The sequence below is a fragment of the Medicago truncatula genome, chromosome 5, assembly GCF_003473485.1.
Source record: "Medicago truncatula cultivar Jemalong A17 chromosome 5, MtrunA17r5.0-ANR, whole genome shotgun sequence".
In the NCBI taxonomy this organism is placed as follows: domain Eukaryota; kingdom Viridiplantae; phylum Streptophyta; class Magnoliopsida; order Fabales; family Fabaceae; genus Medicago; species Medicago truncatula.
Window position 1 is genome coordinate 7,329,886 of NC_053046.1, and position 21,261 is coordinate 7,351,146.

The window sequence follows — 21,261 nt, forward strand, 5'->3', positions numbered from 1 at the left end:
TCTAATTCTATTTTAGCTTGTTAAAAAAAATAGTATTTTTTTTATATTTGTTACACACTTTTACCAAAATTTTGACAAACATTAGTTTTTTCTCAATGACTTTGACGTCACAAAGAAAAATAGTAGACAAAAAAAAATATAATCCCTCCGTTTTAAAATGAGTGTCGCTTTAGCAAAAAAAAATTGTTTCAAAATGAATGTCACTTTCAGTTTCCAATGCAATAATAACTTTTTCTTTTCAATTGTACCCTCCAATTAATACTCTGCAAACTATTTTCAAAGTATTACTTTTAAAACTAATCAATAGTTAATAAGGATAATTTGGTAAAATAACCATTCTCTTTCTTTTAATCATTGCATTTCTTAATGTGTAAACATCTAAAACGACACTCATTTTGAAACAGAGGAAGTAATAGAAAAGAAAGAGATTCTTTTAACTAAGTTTGGATCTGCTCCAGTAGTTATCTCCTCCAGTTTCCCAGTCTCTTGCTTAGATGTATGACAAGTGGCACATACAAAATCAATGGCTGAGATTAAAAAATAAAATCAACCTTCCAGTCCTCTTTTACTTCTTCTCCCTGTCACGTTTTTTTATACCCTTACCTGCTTCATCGCCGCTGCGACAGCCCATCATTCCACCGAGAGTCGCTGACATTGTATGTCCGTATCGTTATTTTTATGGTTTGAATTGATATTTGCACCATAAATTGAGAAAATGGAATATGCAGCGGGACTTGAGAAGCTAATTCCACCATAAATTAAATTTGTGATGCAACGATGGTGATAACAAGCAAAAATCATTAGTCTCTCGTGGTGGTCGCATGGTGGCTGTGATATGACGACGATGAAGACGACAAGCAAAGATGGTGTGAAAATTGTAGTTTTCATGAGCTACATTTCTCTTGGAGCGTCTCTGTTGTTTTTTCTTTCAGATGTTTTATGAGTAATTAGAACAAAGACACGGTGGCGGCGGATCACGGCAGAGTGATTGGTCTTCATGGCAGTCCTTAAGTCGTGCGAGGGAAGCAGAAAACCTGAGAGGGAGAGGAAGAAGAAGAAGAGATGGTACGACTAAGAAGAAGGGGGACAATGAAAGGTTGAAATTTCTTTCTTAATTTCAACCATATTTCCATGCCACGTGTCACATATCTAAGCAAGGGACGGGGAAACTTGAAGAATGAAGTAATGGAGCAGATCCGAACTCTTTTAACTATCCCACTCTCGGCAAGTATGATGTGAAATTTCATCATATCATACTAGCTGGTCCATTTATTCTTCTCAAAGAACAAGTACTAAATCCAACGGCTGAGATCTATCTCCTCCGTGGGTCCCACCGAGAGTGCATGAGCATTTTCACGTCGCGAGTTTACACCGTGAATCGGTGCGTGAATAAAACTCATTCTTCTTCTTCTTCTTCTTCATTCTCTCACTTCACTCACATTCTTCTTCATCCTTTCTCTCATTGTGAAAATTGGAAGAGGTTACGTTTCTTTTTCATTTTTTAATTAAATTGTTTCTTTTTTAATTAAATTGTGAAGAATTGCATGGATTTTACTTAATTATTTGAATTTGTTTGTGTAATTTGATACAGAGGTGGAAGACCATTATCGATAATTTCAGTGGAGAGTGAGTTCATACATCTACCATTTCCAACGAAGGTAGAAATTCGATTTTGTTGCATGTTAGTTTTTGTTTTCTTGTTCTGAAATTCATCGTTGTTCAACACTGATGAACGATTTTATTTTTTTAATTTAGGGTTTTTCGTTACAGTTTTGTGATTTGCGAAATGGAAATGAGTGAATTCTGTTTTTTTCATTGCATGTTAGTTTAGTTTTGTTGTTTATAATTTCGTACGGTCATTGTTGTTTGACACTATCTGAAACTCACACACAAATGCGAGGTCCGGGCTCGAACTTGTATGAAGGTGTCTAACCTGTTTGGTTGTGTGTTTCTATTTTGAGTTTTTTTAGAATTCAGTGTAATTCTTTTTAATTGTGCTCAGTTTTCGACATTGTTTGGATTAACAACTTATTTGCAGCATATAACACAAACATTTATTATGATAAGCGCTAAAAGACCTGTTTACATTGGCTTTTTGAGCTTATCCACTGGTATAAGTCATTAAGTTGTATGAGACTGTGGGAGAACTTAGGAAAACAACTTAAACTATTGTCCATAAGTTGTTCTCAGCTTATTTTCATAAGTTCTCCAAGATAGCTTATGAAAACAGTTTATAATAGCTTAAGCGAAAACAATTTCACTTTATTTTATATTTTGCGTTAGAAATAGCTTATGTAAGCTTATGCATAAGTGCTTATCATGATAAGCGCTTGTGCTATAAGCTGTAAATAAGCTGTTTATTCAAACCGAGTTAAAATAAAGTTAGGAGAATGTTAAACAGTGCCCCATGGGCATTGGTTAAGCATCCAAAAAGAGTAAGATTCTATTAAAAAGTTGTGTAATAATTACTTGATAAAAAATAAAACTGTTTTCATATAAGCTATAAACTGTTTTCGTAAGCTATCTTGGAGAACTTATAAAGTTAAATTGTTTTCATATAAGCTATAAACTGTTTTCGTAAGCTATCTTGGAGAACTTATAAAAATAAGCTGAAAGCAACTTATAGACAATGTTTTACACTATTTCCATAAGTTCTCTCAAACATTCCTCACAAAACTTATGCTAGTAGATAAGCTCGAAAGGCCAACGTAAACAGGTCTTTTAGAGCATGTTTGGATATATGACTATGTTTTCTATCTTTAATTTTTTCCAGGCAAAATGCCAAAAGAAATCTTCGTATGCATGGGGTTTTGTTTTGTAAATTGTAATCAAGTTTTGAATTTCTTTCTGAACAAACATCATTATGAAATCACGATTCTAAATAAAGTATAACTGATCTGGACATTGGGCGGCAAGGAAGCATAGACGTTTATATGTTGTCTGAAATCACGATTCTAAATAAAGTATAACTGATCTGGACATTGGGCAGCAAGGAAGCATAGACGTTTATATGTTGTCTTGCTGTTTGAGGTTCATGATAACTCTGGTTATGTTGTTCAATTTGAGGTTCATGCTAATCTTCTTGTTTATGTTCTTGAGCAGCCCGGAGATCTGTACCTGGCAAATTGAGAGATTAAAAATGGTATGTTTTTCTTGCCAATTTCAAAATCACATTCCACATATGCTTACAAGTACGACTGTAGTGTCCCTTGGAATATGAGCAACTGTAATTGTTTTTCTCTCTCTTGCTTTTTGTAATTGTTTTATATATCTCTGTGATAACTGTGTAAAAATTATTGCAGGGTGATGATTCTAGTCTTGAGAGTGACAATTTTGATTGGAACACTGATGATGAACTTGAGATTGAGAGCTTTAATTCCTTAAGTTCAACTGTTCCAAGTAGACAGACTATTACTGCTGCGTCTGTAGAAGTAAGCTTATGTACCTTTTTCTTTCTGGAAGTTATCTGTATGAGCATGGTAGTCAAAATCTATGGCTAGCACTTAAAATCTTATGATTTTACGATGTTGCTCCCCATCACCATGTTCCTTGCCGATTGGACTCTAAATTGCTAGCAGACGGTGGAATCTCCATGCTAGGTGGTGGAATCTGTTACGATTCTACGTGTTTTGCTATTTCTGGGTTTTTCTGGTCGGGTCACTCAACCTGGTTTCCATTCAAACGCCCTTCAAATATCCCTATTTGAAAGCTTTTTTCTTGTTTTTGTGGTTTTTAATTGTTATTAGGTGCGATTTGTTTCTGATTGCTACAATTTAAATTTTTATATAAATTTCTAAATTTGGTAGGATCTTACGATCCGTGTTACGATCCTATGATTTACAATCTTGCGACCCTTCCCCGATCTTACCTAGGATCTCGATTCTGACTACCTTGCGTATGAGCAGTTTAATATTATGAAACTAGCAGACCAATTTCCTGAAAGTTAAAGATAATACATATACGCTGGCCTTTTCTCAATCCAAATACTGTTAACTTAAGTGATAGGCAACCAATTGAAAGTGATAAACCAAAAGATTGACTAACCTACCAGGTCATTGCAGAAAAAGAAGCTTTGAGAATTGCGACCTTACCAAAGTAGTTTTACATATATAATACGTATTTCAATTATATATACATTTCTGATTTCATTGTAGCTAGTTCCTCTTGAATCAAGTTCCTTATTTATACAGCTATTGAATTTATGGTTTATCCAATCCAATTACCTGCACCTGAAAGTGTTTTAAACCCAATGCACAATCACATGCATCATTGAGAAAAGTGCATATCGAAATATGATTTTTCACATGAAATGGAATCGTTTAAATACTAACATATATTCTCTCCCTCTGAAGGCAAGCTCCTTTGCAGGTCCTTCTAATACCAAGGTCTTGGACCATTTCATTAGCATGGGATTTCCTGGAGAAGTTGTTTCCAAAGTAATCCAGGAATATGGTCGGAGCACGCACTGCTTTACTCTATTTAAGTGTAGATTACTAGATTTTGATTCATAAAGCTCGCTACTAATACTGCTCTGATGAAATCCAGGTGAGGAAGATGAAGATAAACTACTTGAAGAGATTCTCACATATTCAGTAAGTTTATTTTTTCTTAAGCCTTTACTGTTAGCATTTTGTCGTTTTCCCTCAAAACTACTATCATGTTATACCCAATATGCAGTATCCCCCCACTTTGAGTTCCACAACGAAAGGTTGCTGCCTTGTGACTCAGAAGAGGTCACTGGTTCAAATCTTGGAAATAGCCTCTCAATTTGCGGGGGACTCTCATTTTGCGGTGGTAAAGTTGTGTACATCTCCCTCCCCAGATTCCACCTGGTGGGACTGGGAGCCCTGTGGGATGTTCTTTATGTAGAATAATATTTTACCAATTCCCAGATTCTACTACCTTGATACACTTGAAATAATATTTTACCAATCTCAATGATATCCATAGGACTGTGGCTGTGCTTGCTTTACTTTTTTTTTTTAAGAACTAATTTGCAAGATTGCCATAATAAAATTTGTAGGTTCGGGACAGTCAAAACAAGTAGGTAGCCAATATTACTTATCTACGTGTGCTAATATAAATGCATATTCCTTTGGCTTTATCCATTAGCTCCCTTTTCCCCCATTTCACCTCTTTGGTTCTTTTGGACCTGTTTTTAGACTTCTATCTGACATTTTTAATGTAATATTTACTTGTTTTTCAATTTTGGTTGCTACTGTCATAGTCTATAATATTTGTTTTTCTTCATATTTCCAGGCTCTAGAAAGTTCTTCTCAACAGCATCAGCAAGTTGAACCAGATCCCACCTCTTCAGAGTATGCAGGGAGCTCATGGGATGATTTATCAGATGGGGATTCTTTTTCTGATGAAGTAAACACCGTTCATTGTGCTTTGATATTTTGTTTTTCAGAGTTTGCTATTTGATTCATCTTATCATCATGCTATTTTGGGTCTTAAGTGTAATGTACTCGGATTGTTTCTATTCTGCGACAGGGTATGTGGTAATAGACTTGATACCTTTTTTAAAACATGAGATAAATTCATATGGTTTGTGTTTTTTCCTTGTGGAGATTCTGAGTAACTTATAAAATTTCTCTTTTGTCTACTTCAAAGAAAAATGAAAGTATCTTTGTCGTGTTTCCACTTGCTTTTAAATGCATTTATCGGAGGCCTGGAATTGAATGTCGTAGGAGCAAGTATTTTGCTGGCTATGTATTTTAAGTTATGGGATGATTGTTGTTTTTTTGCAGGAAATGCCAAAATCTGTTTCTAGGAATGATGATACACTGCTGTCTCTGGTAAACATGGGATTCAAGGAAGAGGAGGCTTTAATGGCCATAGAAAGATTAGGTGTGCTTCGTATTATTCACTCTTGTATTTGTTCAAGGCTTTTTGCTTTTTAATTTTGCAAAAATGCTAGACCTTTTTGCTTGAGTTGGTTCTTGTTGAATATTCCATGCCATCTTCACTTGATTTCCAATACCTTGATTCAGTGTTAATCGCGGAAAATAGCAGATTGTTACCATTCCCTATGCAACACTGCTACATCGTCACTATAGCCTCTGATTTACAACCATTTATACTAAATAGCGTATCACGGAACAATAACGGTTTGTCTAAATTCTGCTACGGTATAGCAACGCCGCTATAGCTGTGCTATTTTACAACACTGCCTTGATTTCTGTCCCCTGGAAAAGAAAACTTAGAGCCATTTTATGAACTTCTCAACAAGTACATATAGGACAAAAGTTGAAATGGTCTTGTAATGACTGAGTTTTTGAATAAGTATACATTGAGATCAGACCATTTCATTGGACTCGCTGTTATTTCATAATACTATAGGCCTAGACTCCTCACTTGACGACCTGGTCGATTTTATCGGTGTTGCTCAACTGGTGAAAGAAGAAGATTCCCTTCTGCCTCCTGAAGATAAGGTAGTAAGTTTATGCATATGTTTTTCTGATTTTTTTTCCTTACAATAATTTTATCTACCATTCATATGTTACATTTTGAACTTAATTTTTGACAGCAACAATGCAGTGGGCATTCAAAACCAAGAAAGCGTAGTCTTTATGAATATGAAGTGCTAGGAAAGAAAAAACGAAAGGTGTCCGACAAGAGAACTCCATGTGAAGAGGAGGATGATGGCCAAACACTTAATCTGCCTAACCCAATGATGGGGTTTGGGGTTCCCAACGAGCCAAAGTCTATAATTACACACCGGACACTCCCTGAGAATGCTATTGGACCTCCCTACTTCTACTATGAAAATGTGGCACTAACACCGAAAGGTGTTTGGCAAACAATATCTAGGTTTTTGTATGACGTGCAGCCGGAATATGTAGACTCAAAATATTTTTGTGCTGCGGCTAGGAAAAGGGGATATGTTCACAATCTCCCTATTGCCAATAGATTCCCGCTTTTACCTCTTCCACCACGGACAATACTTGATGCATTCCCCCTATTGAGGAAATGGTGGCCATCATGGGATCCTAGAAAAAACCTGAATTGTTTGCAAACGGTACATGGCAGTGCACAAACCACCGACAGAATCCGGAAAAAGCTGGAAAGTTGTGAAGAATTTGAAGAACCATCGGAATCTGTCAAGAAGTATGTTTTGGAACAATGTCGGAAATGGAATTTGGTATGGGTGGGCAAGAATAAAGTTGCCCCCCTAGAGCCCGACGAAGTGGAAATGCTGCTGGGCTTCCCTAGGAATCATACAAGGGGGGGTGGAATCAGTCGGACCGACAGATTCAAATCACTTGGAAATTCTTTCCAGGTATTAAAATACTCTCTCTCTCTCTCTCTCTCTCTCTCTCTATATATATATATATATATATATATATATATATATATTTCTGATACGTCTGTTGGTAGAAATAAATAAGGCATAATAGGCTTATTTGGTGGTAATTAGAATTGGGAGTGCATTAGATCTCTCAAATATCAAGTGAAAGGGAATCTGTGTGTTCTTTCTGTTCATTGGCAACAATACGTTCTTTCTATTCATAATCTAAAACAGTTTTTATCAGACCAATAAACTTTGAATAAAACGTTAAAATAGATTTTGGTGCAACAAGTCTCTACATAGAATTGCTTTCATTTACAGCGCATCAGTGGCATTTTTGTGTTTTACATTGTATTCAGCATAATTTTGTCCAAGTGCCAATTTTTTTTTCTAATACTATTTATTTTCGTTGTTTTTCCCTGTGAAACTTTCCAATAGATTGTGATAGCAAGTTACATTGTTTTTCTCTATAAAAGAAATTTGTGGCTTATGCATTTAAGTTTTCCGTGTACAATTCGTTTTCCTTATGTGTTCAGTTTATTTCAGGTTGACACAGTGGCGTATCACCTATCTGTTCTTAAAGAAATGTATCCTAATGGGATCAATCTTTTATCCCTCTTTTCTGGAATTGGTGGTGCAGAAGTAGCTCTCCATCGACTCGGTGTCCCTCTAAATAATGTTGTGTCGGTGGAAAAATCCGAAGTAAATAGGAACATTGTTAGAAGTTGGTGGGAACAGACAAATCAAAAAGGTAATTTGATTGATATCGATGATGTGCAACAGCTAGATGCTGAGCGTTTGGAGCAGCTCATGAGTGCATGTGGTGGTTTTGATCTCGTTGTTGGTGGGAGTCCATGCAATAACCTGGCTGGAAGCAACAGGGTTAGCCGGATTGGACTCGAGGGAACAGAGTCAGCCCTCTTTTACGATTACTTTCGAATTTTAGACTTGGTGAAAGCTATGGCGCCGAGATTTCAATGAAATTGTATATAGAAATTTCATTTTCAGGATGTGTATAATCCAAACATGCAGGATCTTCTAATATAACCTCAACATTAGGCAAACACTTCTAATCCATTTTTATTGTCGAACAAGGAAAGGCAACTGTATCAAATAAAATTTTTCCGTAACATTTCTGGTTTCATTTTACTACTTTGTTAGTACATTGTTTATGTTTAGTACGTCTAAAAATGATAGATGAGTTGACTATGGATAACGTTATATGATTCTAGTTACTTGCAAGTCTTTTGGCTTGTTATTTTTCTGTTTCATCTATGGATAGATTTTTTTAGGATCAACTTTTGTCTCTTGCATACCGAGATTGTATGCTAGAGTAGAAAAGTTATAGAACACTGGGGTGTTTGATTTTGCGGGGATGAATATTGGTTTTACCGTTTAATAGAACCATCCGCTTTGTAATTGATTTTATGATTGAGTATATGTAGAGGGTTCAATATGTTTGAGTATATGTACAGGGTTCAATATGTGTCGAGATGAAAAACACAGGATTTGCAAGACTGATATGGGTTTTCTCACTGATATGGGTTTTCAAAAGTGAGAAGAGAATGTAAAGGGTAGGGAGTGATGATACTAAATGTGGCCATTATGGGACAGACATATAGTCATTAAGGCGAGGAGGATGTTTGTGAATGCGTGTAGACTCTAAGTGTTGTTGCAAGGCAAAAGGGTGTAGGGTCAGAGGTGGTAGGAATTGGGTGTGATGGAAGGTCTGGAGATATATAATGAGGTACGATGGCTTTGTGGGATATTATTTATAGAGGACCCCAAATGTACCATGTAAATTAGATCAAACGTTGTAGTACTCTTAGTATGACTAAGAGGGAAAGGGATTTTATGTTGTTTGAAAATTGGCAACAATCACAATTTTATTTGATAGAGTTTGTACAAATGAAAATTGAGTAATCAATTGTTGTGCAATAAAGTCTGAGAAGGATGGCCAAACCTATGATGTCACAAATCAAAATCAATGGAAAGAGTGTGACTACAGATAATATATACAGTATGTTACGAACTACTCAATTCAATCTTGAACATGATTATCTCTCTGTCTTTATGCTTTCTTTTCCTATGTAAAATGGATTGCAGAGATATGATTGAACTTAGTGAAGGGAAAGACCTCCCTTCTGTTTCTGGTGAAATACTTTCCTGATAGATGCCTTACTGCCACTGTTAACAACATTGAGGCCTAGGTATTGCGTGCATTGCTCAAACCATTACTCAAAAATTCACTTTGCTTGACAAAGCCAAGCGTTATAGTATAGACTACCATGCATTGTCAGAATCTCGAGCTGCTCTTATTGCATAGAATTATCTTCAGTTTTTTCATTGTACACTTTTTAAATACCTGTTATCGTTATTTTGCGTTGTTTTCTTTGTACTTCAACTAATGTCAGTGCCAACTAGTATATGTTATGATGGGACCTATGAAGTGTTCAGTAATAAGGTAGACTTATATTGTGTGCATATTTTATTCTCATATACTCCAATTGGTAATGACAGGTAAAATGATTCAAATTGGTTTTTACTTTGTTATAGTCAGGATCTGGAGGTGCTAACCTATTGAAAGCATCACTTGGGTTGGGTCTATAGATTTCATCACTTCATTTTGTCAATCTGAAGATGAATCAAAAAAGATCAAGGAAGCTATTAATGCTCCTTCTCAAGGCAGTGAATTTGTTCATGCTACCCTTTCAATTAATAAAATGGTAGTGTACTGCCATAGTGTCATATACTATTACTCTCTTACATATCTAGGGGGAGGAATAATGCTCTTAGCATATTCAATGTGCAAAGACACTCCAGCTTGTGAAGTTGGCTTCATACCCAAAATTTTCAGCTTGAGAAGTTCCTGCTTAAATAAAGAAGTAAGGGAGCATAAATGCATATATATTTTCAGTTTTCACTATCAACTGTCCCAGACTTTGCTCTAGCTTTTTCATTAGGCCTCCAAAGATGCCATAATTATACTCACAGCTTATGTTCAATTTCATTTAGCAAGAGTATAAAGGAACTTAAAGCAGAAAAATTGTATATAATTATATATATTAATAATATAGAGATCTATAAATGTTATACACATGAATAATTTTCTCTTTCTTCAAAATCATAAAGCGCATCACTGCAGATGTAAGCTGGGGGATTAGTAGTAAGAACTCAGAAATAAAGGGTTGTTAACTAGAGTATTTAATTATCTTTTGTACAACCACTGTCCTTGCTTTCCTAGTCTGCCTACTACATTGATCAGCTTGCACACTCAAACTCTCAATAATCTCCGCAAAAGTTTCTATTTTCTTCTTAATCTCATCGATTGCAAGCTTTACAGCATCCTCATTGCCAAGAGCAAAATCAGCAGTTTGCACCATGGATTCAATCTTTATTTCCAATTGATTGATACGAACCCGAATGTTATTCATATCCACCAGTGCAATATAAGTACCAACGTGCATTGAACTGATTACTTCTCGTTGGCCCTTTAAAGCTGTCTCGTATTTCTTAAAAAGTGAGTTGCACCATTTTCCAACTGAGCCTATCGGAACAGCCAATGCACCAGCCAAAGCCGTTACGACAGGAGGCGCAGATATTGCTGCTGCCACAACTGAGAAAATCAACACAGCAACAAAAGCCGCTACGAAAATAACACTTGACACCCTCTTCAATGTTTTGTGAGATTTCAGTTTCTTATCAAGATTTTGCTTTCTAATCAGCAATTTCTTCAGCATTGATGATTGTTGAGTATAAACTGACTGAAACAACGAATAAAACTCTTCCGTAAAAGGGTCCTCGGTTTCCTTGAAATCCTTAAGCCCTTTCAACGTCTTCACATAAGTTGACCCTTCAACTCCATTTTGAACCTCTTCATCAAAACAAGTCATTGCAGACTTAACCACAACAAGTTTTTCACGCGCTCGTTTCAGGCATTTCTCAAGGGCATTACAAAACTCCAATGTCTGAAGACTATTCTCAAAAAAATCCTCCACCAAGGAGAACAAGTCGCGATCCTTCTTGTTCCATATATCTTGCTTGCACTCAAGAATGACTTTGACAACTTCCTGGTTCATGTCAAGAAGACTTCCGGTAACTTCACCTAGCGACTCAAGCGATATAGAGCGAACCTCAATCCCTTGAGCAAGAGAGTTGATCACTCTGTTGGTGCGTTCCTGAATGGTAGCATCGAAGGATTGCAAGTTTGGATCATTAACACATGCAGCTTCATAAGAGCTTAAATCGGCCGCATAAAGAGAATGCGCACCCATTTGAATCGGTGTTGGGACATCAGTATTTGAATCAATCCCCTTGCTGGACTGACATCCCATCCCAATTTCACAGTCCCAATAGAGAGCTAAGAAGCACCAAAATGGTTAGTGTGTTTGGTTCTGCAGTGACAAAAACTGATTTTAAATGAATTGATTCTGTAAAGTTGATTATGCATAAAATTGAGTTGAATTGAATGTAATGTGGCTTAAGTTTAGATACAATCATGTAAAAGTAGGTCGAATAATAACTTAAAGACCAAAAATCAATGTGTAGAGGCAAAAGTTTCAAATTCTAGCTTCAAGTTAGAATCAATTCTATTTGAAAACATCCAGACATGTAAAAATCAATTATACACCTCAAAAATCAATTTTTGCCTCCTCCAAAAGTGAACTAAGCAATACCATACACTAAACCAAATTTCAAAATTAGAAGGCTACAAGCAATGGTTTTTGTCAATTAATCACCAACAAGTCTCAACTCTCAAAAATCTGAGAAAATGTAAAGTTTAAAAAATCCACAAGAACATGCTCAATTTCATCCATAAAGCCAATACTTCAATTGAGAAGACACAAAAGGAATGTATGAATATAAATTACAAAAAAAATCCCAAAATTAGTTTCAATTTTTATGTATCTATATTTAGTAAAAACAATATTTTATGCATCTATAATCTATATATAAATGGGGTTGGCTAAAAAAAAATATACCTGGGTTTCAGCTAGAATTGAAGTGAAGGGTAAGATGACTTAATAGAACCTTAGATAGAGATCTATGGCTAATAATAGAAAAGTAATGATGATAATTTAGTAATTACAGCATTAATAGAAGCATTGACTGAGAAGAAGAAGAAGAAGAAGAAGAAGATTACATAGATTGTGTTGTGGACTCAAAGCAATTGAAGGAACAGTGAGTTAAGGAAACTGTTCGGAAAGTACCAACTGCATTTGTGTTTTGGGTTGAGATGGTCCCTAACCAACTGCATTTGGTCAAAAAAACAACATTTGCAATCGAAAAGGCAAACATGTTTTTTTGGCAAACATGTTCTGTAATTTTTTTTTTTTTACTTTGCGTTGATTGGACTGTTATGCGCGTGTTTGATTACCATAATGTTGATCCACCTTTGAGGTTCAACCCAATCCCTCTCTATCAAATATCAATATCTAACGGTTTAGAATTTTAAGTAAACTTACTAAAAAAAATAATAAGTCATATTACAATTTCCAATAGAAAAGTTGTTGTTTTTAGATGCTTAAACAATATTCCCTCTGGTCTTGAATGTAAGAAACAAAAAAAAAATCACACATATTAAGAAAGTGGATTGAGTCATTGTAAAAAATACCATTTTTCCTGTTATGCCCTTGTCTTGGAAACATAACTTTTAAACTCCACCAATGAAAAATCTTTGGAATGCGTTAAACATGGGAATGTGAAACAAATTGGATAAAGTAAATGAGGTTGAAATTGGAATATTAACATTTAATAGGATGACTTTTGTATACTTTTGCTTACATTTGAGACCAACAATTTTTTTGTTTTGTTTCTTACATTCGAGACCGAAGGGAGTACATCATCCAGTCACTATTATAAGCAAAACTTTGCATTTTAGATTCATTCATTTAATAATATATATGATCTTTATTATATATCATAGACATCATGAATGAATCTAAAATGCAAAGTTTTGCTTATAATAATGACCGGAGGGTATACATTTAGAGCACTTGTTAACATTTTACTTCATTTTAATCCTAAGCTTTTTAAAATTAGAGTTATATCACTTCGCAAGAGAACATGACATGCCTCTTTAGCATTAAATGACTTTAAGGTAGGAAAGTCACAACTATGTTGTGTATATCTCTTTTGTTCTACTATTTTCTATTATTTTTTCATCTTTTTCTTTCATAAAACACACAAATTGCAAGTCACCGTGACTTTTCCGTCTTGGAGACATGAATCTCAATCCGATTATTTTAATAATGTACCCCCTTTGTCTCATTTTAATTAACAATTTAACATTTTTATCTTTGTCTCAAAATAATTATCATTTTAAAATATCAATGCAACATTAATTATTTTTTTCTAGTAATATACCTTTATGTATTAAATTTTATCCAATTAACTACTCCACTAATTAGAATTAATAAGAGTGTTTTACTGAATGATATTAATTTTACGATTAAAACCGATTCACCAAATTATTTTCCTAAGAAACACTCACAACCCAAAAATGACAATTAAAATGAGACGGAGGAGTAACATTGTTGAGACTTACACTCTTTAGTCACTATTATAAATTATATACGTTGTTTATAATTTAGATTGCATATATCACTTATTGAATGAGTCTAAAAATAGAATTTTGTTTATAATAATGACACGGTAGAAGTTAAAATAGTTTTTATTTTATCAATAAAATTACTTGAAAACCTGCAACTTGTCATCCGGACTCTGAATCTTGGAAACCAAGGAAAAACATGGATGTATCTTAGCACAATCGCCATTATAGAATCAACTTCAACATAAACCTTTGAAAAACCTTTGAATATAGAGAACTCCAACTCCTTCAATTTTCCCCACATCTCTGCCATAATAACGTAATAAGAACCAATATTATGAAATTATTCAAACATGAATCTGCCATTGCTATTGTGACCAACACTACCACCAGTCATTTCCCTCCCATTCTCTATAATTGCACCATCACTACATCTCAGTTGTTTGATTTCTAACTCTAAGAATAATCTCTCATGTACCCTTGATTTGCTACCAGCAAAGACCAACTCATTCTGAGTCATCCATAAACCACCAAGAATTACAACAAAAACCATAGCTCCAAGAACGGCCTCTACGAGACCCAACACCTTTCAAATTTACAATAATCTAATCATGAACATCGACCGTCCAAAAATATTAAGGAAAGACACCCCTGATCGCCACCTAAATCCCTAAAACCCGAATAAAATCATGTAAATCATGACAAATAGTTTTCAGGGATGCACTGCTCACTAAACATTAGGGTTGGCCTAAGGCATAAACTGGGGTGCGTTGACCTAGGACTTTTAATGGATACACGTATTAGAAATTGGGGTCACTTAACCCCACTTCATTACTATTTAGTTAACCAACAAATAAATTTAAATTAAACTAGAATTTTAACCCGTGCGACGCACAGGTCTTGTCGACTATAATAGAGACTAATGAATAATCTTTAACTCGTAAGATCATGGGTTGATCAATAAACACAAATTAGATTATTATAGATACAATATTACAATCAAATTTGTTTTACTATGTCCTTCAATGACACTTGAATCTTATTAAATTTTACATTTTAGTTTTGAAAAACTAATCAATTAAAGATTGTTGTTTTATTTTATCACAATATATTATTGGGGCATTATCTTCTCATTTTTTTTTTTAAAAATTATAAAGAAAAAAGATAAAAAAATACAATATTATATTGTTGTACGGGTCAATTTTATTTATTACCTTTTTAGTTAAACATCAAAAATTGACTTGTAATAATTGTTTTAAATTTTCACTTACATGAAATACAAAGTCACTTCAATTAATAGAATTTCTAAATTACACGTACAGCTCTAAAAAAGAATAATTACACTTTGATATTTATTAAAAGTAATAATATATTTTTTCCAATTAAATACATATCATATATGCATATATCATAGAATTTAATAACATAAGAGATCTTATACAATGTATTAATTATTTTGAAGATGCGTGCTTGGTTGAAGAGTTGTGTATTTTCCAAGGGGTATAGCAATAGATGTAATTTAATGCAATTCATGGTTTCTAACAAAATTTTTTGAATTTCAAATTGAAGAAGTGTTGGAAGGAAATATATAATTAGGGTTAGCACTTAGCAATTAATGCGGATCATTTGGAGGGAATTTTTTAGGTTTAGTTGTTGCAAACCTAATAAAATTAAAGAGTAAGGGATATATACACAAATAAACCCTACTTGTTGAATACTATTGAGTATTGAACCCATATAGCTATTCATTTCACTATAGGCGCACTATTTCGCTGAAAACATAGTGGCACACCGTGAGAGTATAGAGAGTAGTGTAAGTTATTGGTGATTTTATGAGTTTGTTAAAGGAGTTGGAGATTTTTGGGTAATTATTTTACTAAAAAAATTGATTCAATTAAGAAATGTCACATAATTTTAAATGTCTAATAAACACGTATTTTGTGAACTCATCATAACACATCTGCAATTTTCCATTGCCACTTGCCGCCAAAGTCCAAAAGTTGATTTAAATTAATAGAGGTTGAATGTAAAAAATTCAGATGAAAAACAATGACATTAAAAAACTAAATTTTAAGATAAAAAATGCAAACAAACGACATCAAAAAATTAAAAGACAATTTATTTGTGACTTTCAGTAGATTATGCATCGAGTTTGATAATCACATTAAACAAAGAGAACAATACATGTGAGTTTGACAACACATCTTCACCCCAAACCTTATGAAATTAGGTATATGGGTCGTAACACTTATATGTTACTCAATATCTACTCTTACATCCAATGTGATTTGAACTCGCACTTGACACATTAACATTTCTCCCTCAAGTACGAAACTCTCTGCATACGAGATCTACCACTATAAATCAATTCTGCTTCTCCAGATAGTCGATCTGAGCTATAATACCATTGTTGGGCCTTACGAGGGAGCCAACACTGGCATGGATTGACCCATTGCACAGAGAACAACCAGACAAATGAGAATGATATCAAATCTTTACTTAATATTTTAAATATCACGAAATTCTAGCTCGTGTTTGGCACGGGTTTCCATACTAGTAGCTATTCATTTCACTATAGGCGCACTACTTCGCTGAAAACATCATAGTGGCACACGTGCAGACAAATAAAATCCACTATTTCTTCATCTTTTTATTCATAAAAAGAAAATCCATTTATTAATTATAATTATCCTTTGTCTCAGTACCAAATAAACTTGGGGCAGCCAACAGTTTACACAACACAGTATACCACTTCTCACATACACTTCATAGAAGTATCAAAGAACCAAAAATTGTTCCAACTCTTTTCAAAACGCTATCTAGTGGGATTACTGATCTTTCAAATGGTGGAAACAAGAAAACATGTTGTTTATCCAATGGTATATTTACTTTTAAAGTTATCACTGCTTTTGTCGGTGGCCAATGCAATTGTTGAAAGAAATCTCTCTACTATGAAATATGTGAAGAATGAATTGCGCAACCAAATAGGAGATGAATTTTTGAATGGTTGTCTGATAACATATATAGAAAGTGACGTATCTGATAGTGTTGAAAATAAAAAAAAATCATACAACACTTTTAAAATACGAAGTCACTAAGAGAACGACAATAATATTTAGATAGTAAGATAACTTTAACTTTTTGATGTATGATGGTGAAATTTTTGGAATCTCTAATGTTTTCTTAATCACATGATATTGGCATTTTATCTCTTATGCATCTATATATTTTTATATACTTTTAATGACATTGACCCCGCGTATTGAAATTTTTGGATCCGCACTGCCTAAGGTACATGTCCATAGGGAGCTCAAAAAAGAATTAGGTAGGGGCGTATATAGATTACTTGGTTAAAAGGGGGTATATATAGCAATAAGCGCCCAAACTATTACCGGACTTCAACCCAACAGTTGTTTCATCCTCTCTTTTTTTACAACCCAAAAGCATTTCATTTTCACACCCCCAACTCATCGCTTTCATTTTCACACTAACATTTCATTAGCCAATACACAAAATTTAGAAGTAAAACATAAATCGCAGAAACAACACGTGAAACACAAAATGTCTACTCATTTTCATATATCAAATTTGTTTTTTATTTTGAGGATGCTTTTTTATTTTTAGATTGAAGTTAATTTGAATTTGTATTTAGATTTCATAATATAATATGTCTTTTATCATGAATGAAAGTAACGTTGGGTGCGAGGGAAGTGTATTTTATACTATTATAAATTTATGGTGATGAATGATTGTGAAGCTCTTTGAAATTTTTTAGAGGTAGTAAATCAATTGAATTATCAAATCAGATAATGAAACTTGTATAAATTTTGGTATGTCTACTATCGTTTTACTTAACTTTGTTGGGTTTGGTTCGGTCCACCTAATTATTATTTTTTGTTTTGTTATTCTTTTTTATTAATAATATACAGGATGAGGTGCATTTGACACACGATATTTTGGAGTGTCAGCGTGGTTGAGATTTCAAAACATCATATTATAGCGACCGTCATAATTAATGCATATATCATTTATCGTTTATCTAAAAAAAATTGATATATGATATAAGAGGGTCTTTTCTCAAACTTGGCTTAAGACCCATAAAATATTAGAAACGAGCCTGATTAACATGACATATAAGTTAACATTCTACGATAGAATTTTCTTTCATTCTTCTTGATACACCCACTAGCTATTTTCAAAAGAAACCCGCAAAGCTTTTTGGACCAAGTCACCACCAAGTATGGGTGGATCCTGACAATGTAGTCATGTGTGGGTAAATTATCTTTGGTTTATAATACTATATATTCAAATGATGCGAAACTATAACATATATCAAGCACTATGGCTAAGCGATTAGTTAGGTGTGTACCCTTCACACTTTTGATGCAGGTTTGATCCCTGCAGGCTGCAAGACAATTTTTTATGATAAACTTTTTAAAATTAATAATTTAAAAAAAAATTGTATAAAAATGAAGAACGCTATAGAAGTTGAACCCAAAACACGTACAAAAATATAAAACTACCCTGCCACTAGACCATAGAATGGAATGTGATATATGTGCAACATAAATAATCAATATTTTGAAGATCAACAAAAAAAAAAGGTAATAATATTTGTGGTTATAGCCACACTTAGCTATAGTATTGATCCGTTCCTGCCACCAAGCCAAACAAAAAATGAAGCCGGATTTCCTAAAACCATCTTCACGAGTCACGACTCACGACAAACCTTATAAGTTCTTTTTTTTTGAAAGGACAAACCTTATAAGCTGAAAACCATCTTCACAAACTATTAATCTTGTTAATAATTTCAACATGAATAGCTACGAAGATCCTTTCCAAGAAATTCTGCTTTTTATCCAAACGGTTTTGCTCATTCCTAAAATAAATGACCAAAATACCCCTATACATGTTAACTCACGCCGCGAACACACACTAAAACCCAACATGAGTTAACTCACGCTTGTTTTGTTTCATCCATTATCCAATTTTTTCACACACCTTTTGGACTTGTACTCATTAATGGAGCCATGTGATGAGGATAATCGATTAATCAATGGCATGGTAAGTTCAGTGTCAAAAAAAAATCTAACATGTGCCTTTATATAATAAAATGAACTTGTTTTGGTATTTCATTTGAGCTGCCCAAAAGTTGACAAGTATCCTGTAGCATTCATTTGCATGCACGTGATCAGCATCCTTAGCCCATCAATGTGTGAAAAAAATGGATAATGGATGAAAAAAATGTAAATAGTCATAAATCAATGGCTCGCAAGAAAGATCCGCCACTGCTTATCGATCGAGTCCAGAGTCGCCGGGCGGTGAAACCGCCCCTAATTTTAGTGTGTACTTTTTCGCGTGACTTAAATCACGCTGCATGAGTTAACCCACGTAGCGTGAGTTAACATGCAAATGATATTTTGGTCATTTACTTTAGAAATGAGCAAAACTATTTAGGTAAAGAGCATAATTCCTTTCCAAGTCCCAATCACTATTTTTAGCAACATATTATTTAACCACCTTACCAAACTCAATAAGTGGAATATGTTTTTAGTATCACACTCCATTCGGTCTCAATTATAAATAATTTTTTACTTTTTAATTTTATTTTGTGATGGTTGGGGTTTAAACTCCGGACCTTACATATATTATTTATGCATTGTTCCTATCAACTGAGCTAAGCTCACGAGGACGACTTTTTAAATTCATTTAATGAATGATGTATATAATTTTTATTATATATCACATAAACTATATACGTTATTTATTAAATGAAAAAAAATTGCTTATAATTGAGTCAGATAAAGTATTATTTAACCACCTTACCATGCTCAATAAGTAGTCTAGTATTCAACAAAGTATATTCAACAAAAATCAGGCCTTTCTAAAATTATATTATCAACAAAGTATATTTAAGGACGTATCCGAGGAATATCGGGTTCGATTTCTAAGGAGAACAACGCTTTATCAGTGCGCATGCCTCTACGCACGAGCCGGATTAATCGTCTACCTTTGGTGGATAAAAACCGGTGCGAAAGCAAAAAAATTATATTATCTGCAAAGGCTTAATGTGACCATTTTGTTTAGGATCTCTTCTGGCCACGGAACCAGTAGCCAAACCTTACGAGCAACTGTCAAAGTACTAACAAGGTGAAATACTACTTCCTCCGTTTTCAAAAATATAAGCAAAATTTACTTTTGAAGTTCATTCAATTAATGATGTATGTGGTCCATATTATAAACCACATACATCATTAATTGAATGAACCTAAAAAGTAAAATTTGCTTATATTTAGAAACGGAAGGAGTATCTCTTAACTGTATAAAACAACTTTAGAGGGAAAGAACTCTTCTAGATGAGACAATATTTAAAAATACATGATTTTTAAATACATGATTTTAATTTTATGGTTAAAATACATGATTGAAAGATGAGATAATATTTAAAGATTGTCTTTAAATGTGTAACGACATGTAGTTGATTTAAGTATAAAATATTCGACCAGATACATCAACGTATATGCAAAACATTTTTTTTAGGAAGTTGTTTGAAACTAAATATATTTCTGTTGTTTGAAACTTTTTTTTAGGAAGGTGTTTGGAATTAAATATATTTCTTATTGTAAAATATTGCATTTTTATATTGATATTTAAATTTGTTTGAAAAATAGAGGCTATAAATAAAAAATTAAGGTTGGGCAGATAAATCCAACAAGAACAAATACCGATGACAAAAATGGAATTTGGAGTTAATTGTGTTTTTAGGAAGAGGGAATTGTTTTTCTCCCCATTTTGTCGTATCCTTTTGTATGGTTCATCTAAACCAGTAATGAACCAAAAAAAAAACATGAATCGGGATGAACTTTTTTTGGACAAAGAATCGGATGAGCAAGGCCGACTTTAAGGGGGTGCAAACAGCTCTATTGAGCTGGATCTCTAAATTTTGGAGGTCCAATGTTTTTTTTCTTCATATATATGCTGCATGTAAATAAATAATATATAGAAGCGGTGTTAAAAAAATATCATATAAGTTGATATAGTTCATCGGAATGAATGGGAGTTAGCACTATCTAGGTCATGGGTTGAACACCCAACACTTAATTTTTCTGTTCCTTTTTTCTTCTTTCTTTAATTAATTTTTCTTTTCCTTTTTTTGACTCATGTTCTTCTTTAATTAATTTTTTCTTTTCCTTTTCCTTTTTTCTTCTTTAATTAACTTAGGACTCATGTTTTTTTTAATCAATTTTTCTTTTTCTTTTTTCTTCTTTAATTATATTTTTTAGTATGGGAGGCCTTTTTTATTTGGACATAATCTATTATGGATTTTAGACTCATTTTCACCTTTAGGTGTACCGCATATATACGACACCTTGTATTTATCTTTTAAAAAATATAAATAGAACATTGCTCTTTAAAA

General features: G+C 33.6%; 2 protein-coding genes across 3 annotated transcripts; one reads left to right on the forward strand and one right to left on the reverse strand.

Annotated features, from left to right (window-relative positions):
• Positions 1-1,247: 1,247 nt before the first annotated feature.
• On the forward strand, positions 1,248-8,438 carry LOC11415587 (DNA (cytosine-5)-methyltransferase DRM2). The gene is made up of 11 exons (XM_003611872.4): positions 1,248-1,480; positions 1,592-1,658; positions 3,103-3,142; positions 3,303-3,431; positions 4,353-4,452; positions 4,546-4,592; positions 5,260-5,373; positions 5,754-5,853; positions 6,346-6,437; positions 6,533-7,285; positions 7,841-8,438. The coding sequence occupies exons 3-11, from the start codon at positions 3,140-3,142 to the stop codon at positions 8,273-8,275; spliced, it is 1,773 nt and encodes a 590-aa protein (XP_003611920.2). The 5' UTR covers positions 1,248-1,480; positions 1,592-1,658; positions 3,103-3,139; the 3' UTR covers positions 8,276-8,438.
• A 1,919-nt stretch (positions 8,439-10,357) lies between these two features.
• On the reverse strand, positions 10,358-12,612 carry LOC11416577 (UPF0496 protein 1). Of its 2 annotated transcripts, none has more exons than XM_024784394.2 (2): positions 12,438-12,612; positions 10,358-11,688 (listed from the first exon to the last, which is right to left on the reverse strand). In XM_024784394.2, the coding sequence occupies exon 2, from the start codon at positions 11,626-11,628 to the stop codon at positions 10,486-10,488; it is 1,143 nt and encodes a 380-aa protein (XP_024640162.1). In that variant the 5' UTR covers positions 11,629-11,688; positions 12,438-12,612; the 3' UTR covers positions 10,358-10,485. The 2 variants fall into 2 exon arrangements, with proteins under 2 accessions (XP_024640162.1, XP_003611921.1); XM_003611873.4 differs by having other exon boundaries at positions 12,277-12,612.
• Positions 12,613-21,261: the final 8,649 nt, after the last annotated feature.

Excerpts from the sequence above, each read along its gene's own strand:
- LOC11416577 (XM_024784394.2), bottom strand. The coding sequence starts at position 11,628 with ATGGGATGTCAGTCCAGCAAGGGGATTGATTCAAATACTGATGTCCCA.
- LOC11415587 (XM_003611872.4), top strand. Across the intron at positions 4,453-4,545 it reads CAAAGTAATCCAGGAATATG|GTGAGGAAGATGAAGATAAA; the intron begins GTCGGAGCACGC and ends GATGAAATCCAG. Across the intron at positions 4,593-5,259 it reads AAGAGATTCTCACATATTCA|GCTCTAGAAAGTTCTTCTCA; the intron begins GTAAGTTTATTT and ends TCATATTTCCAG.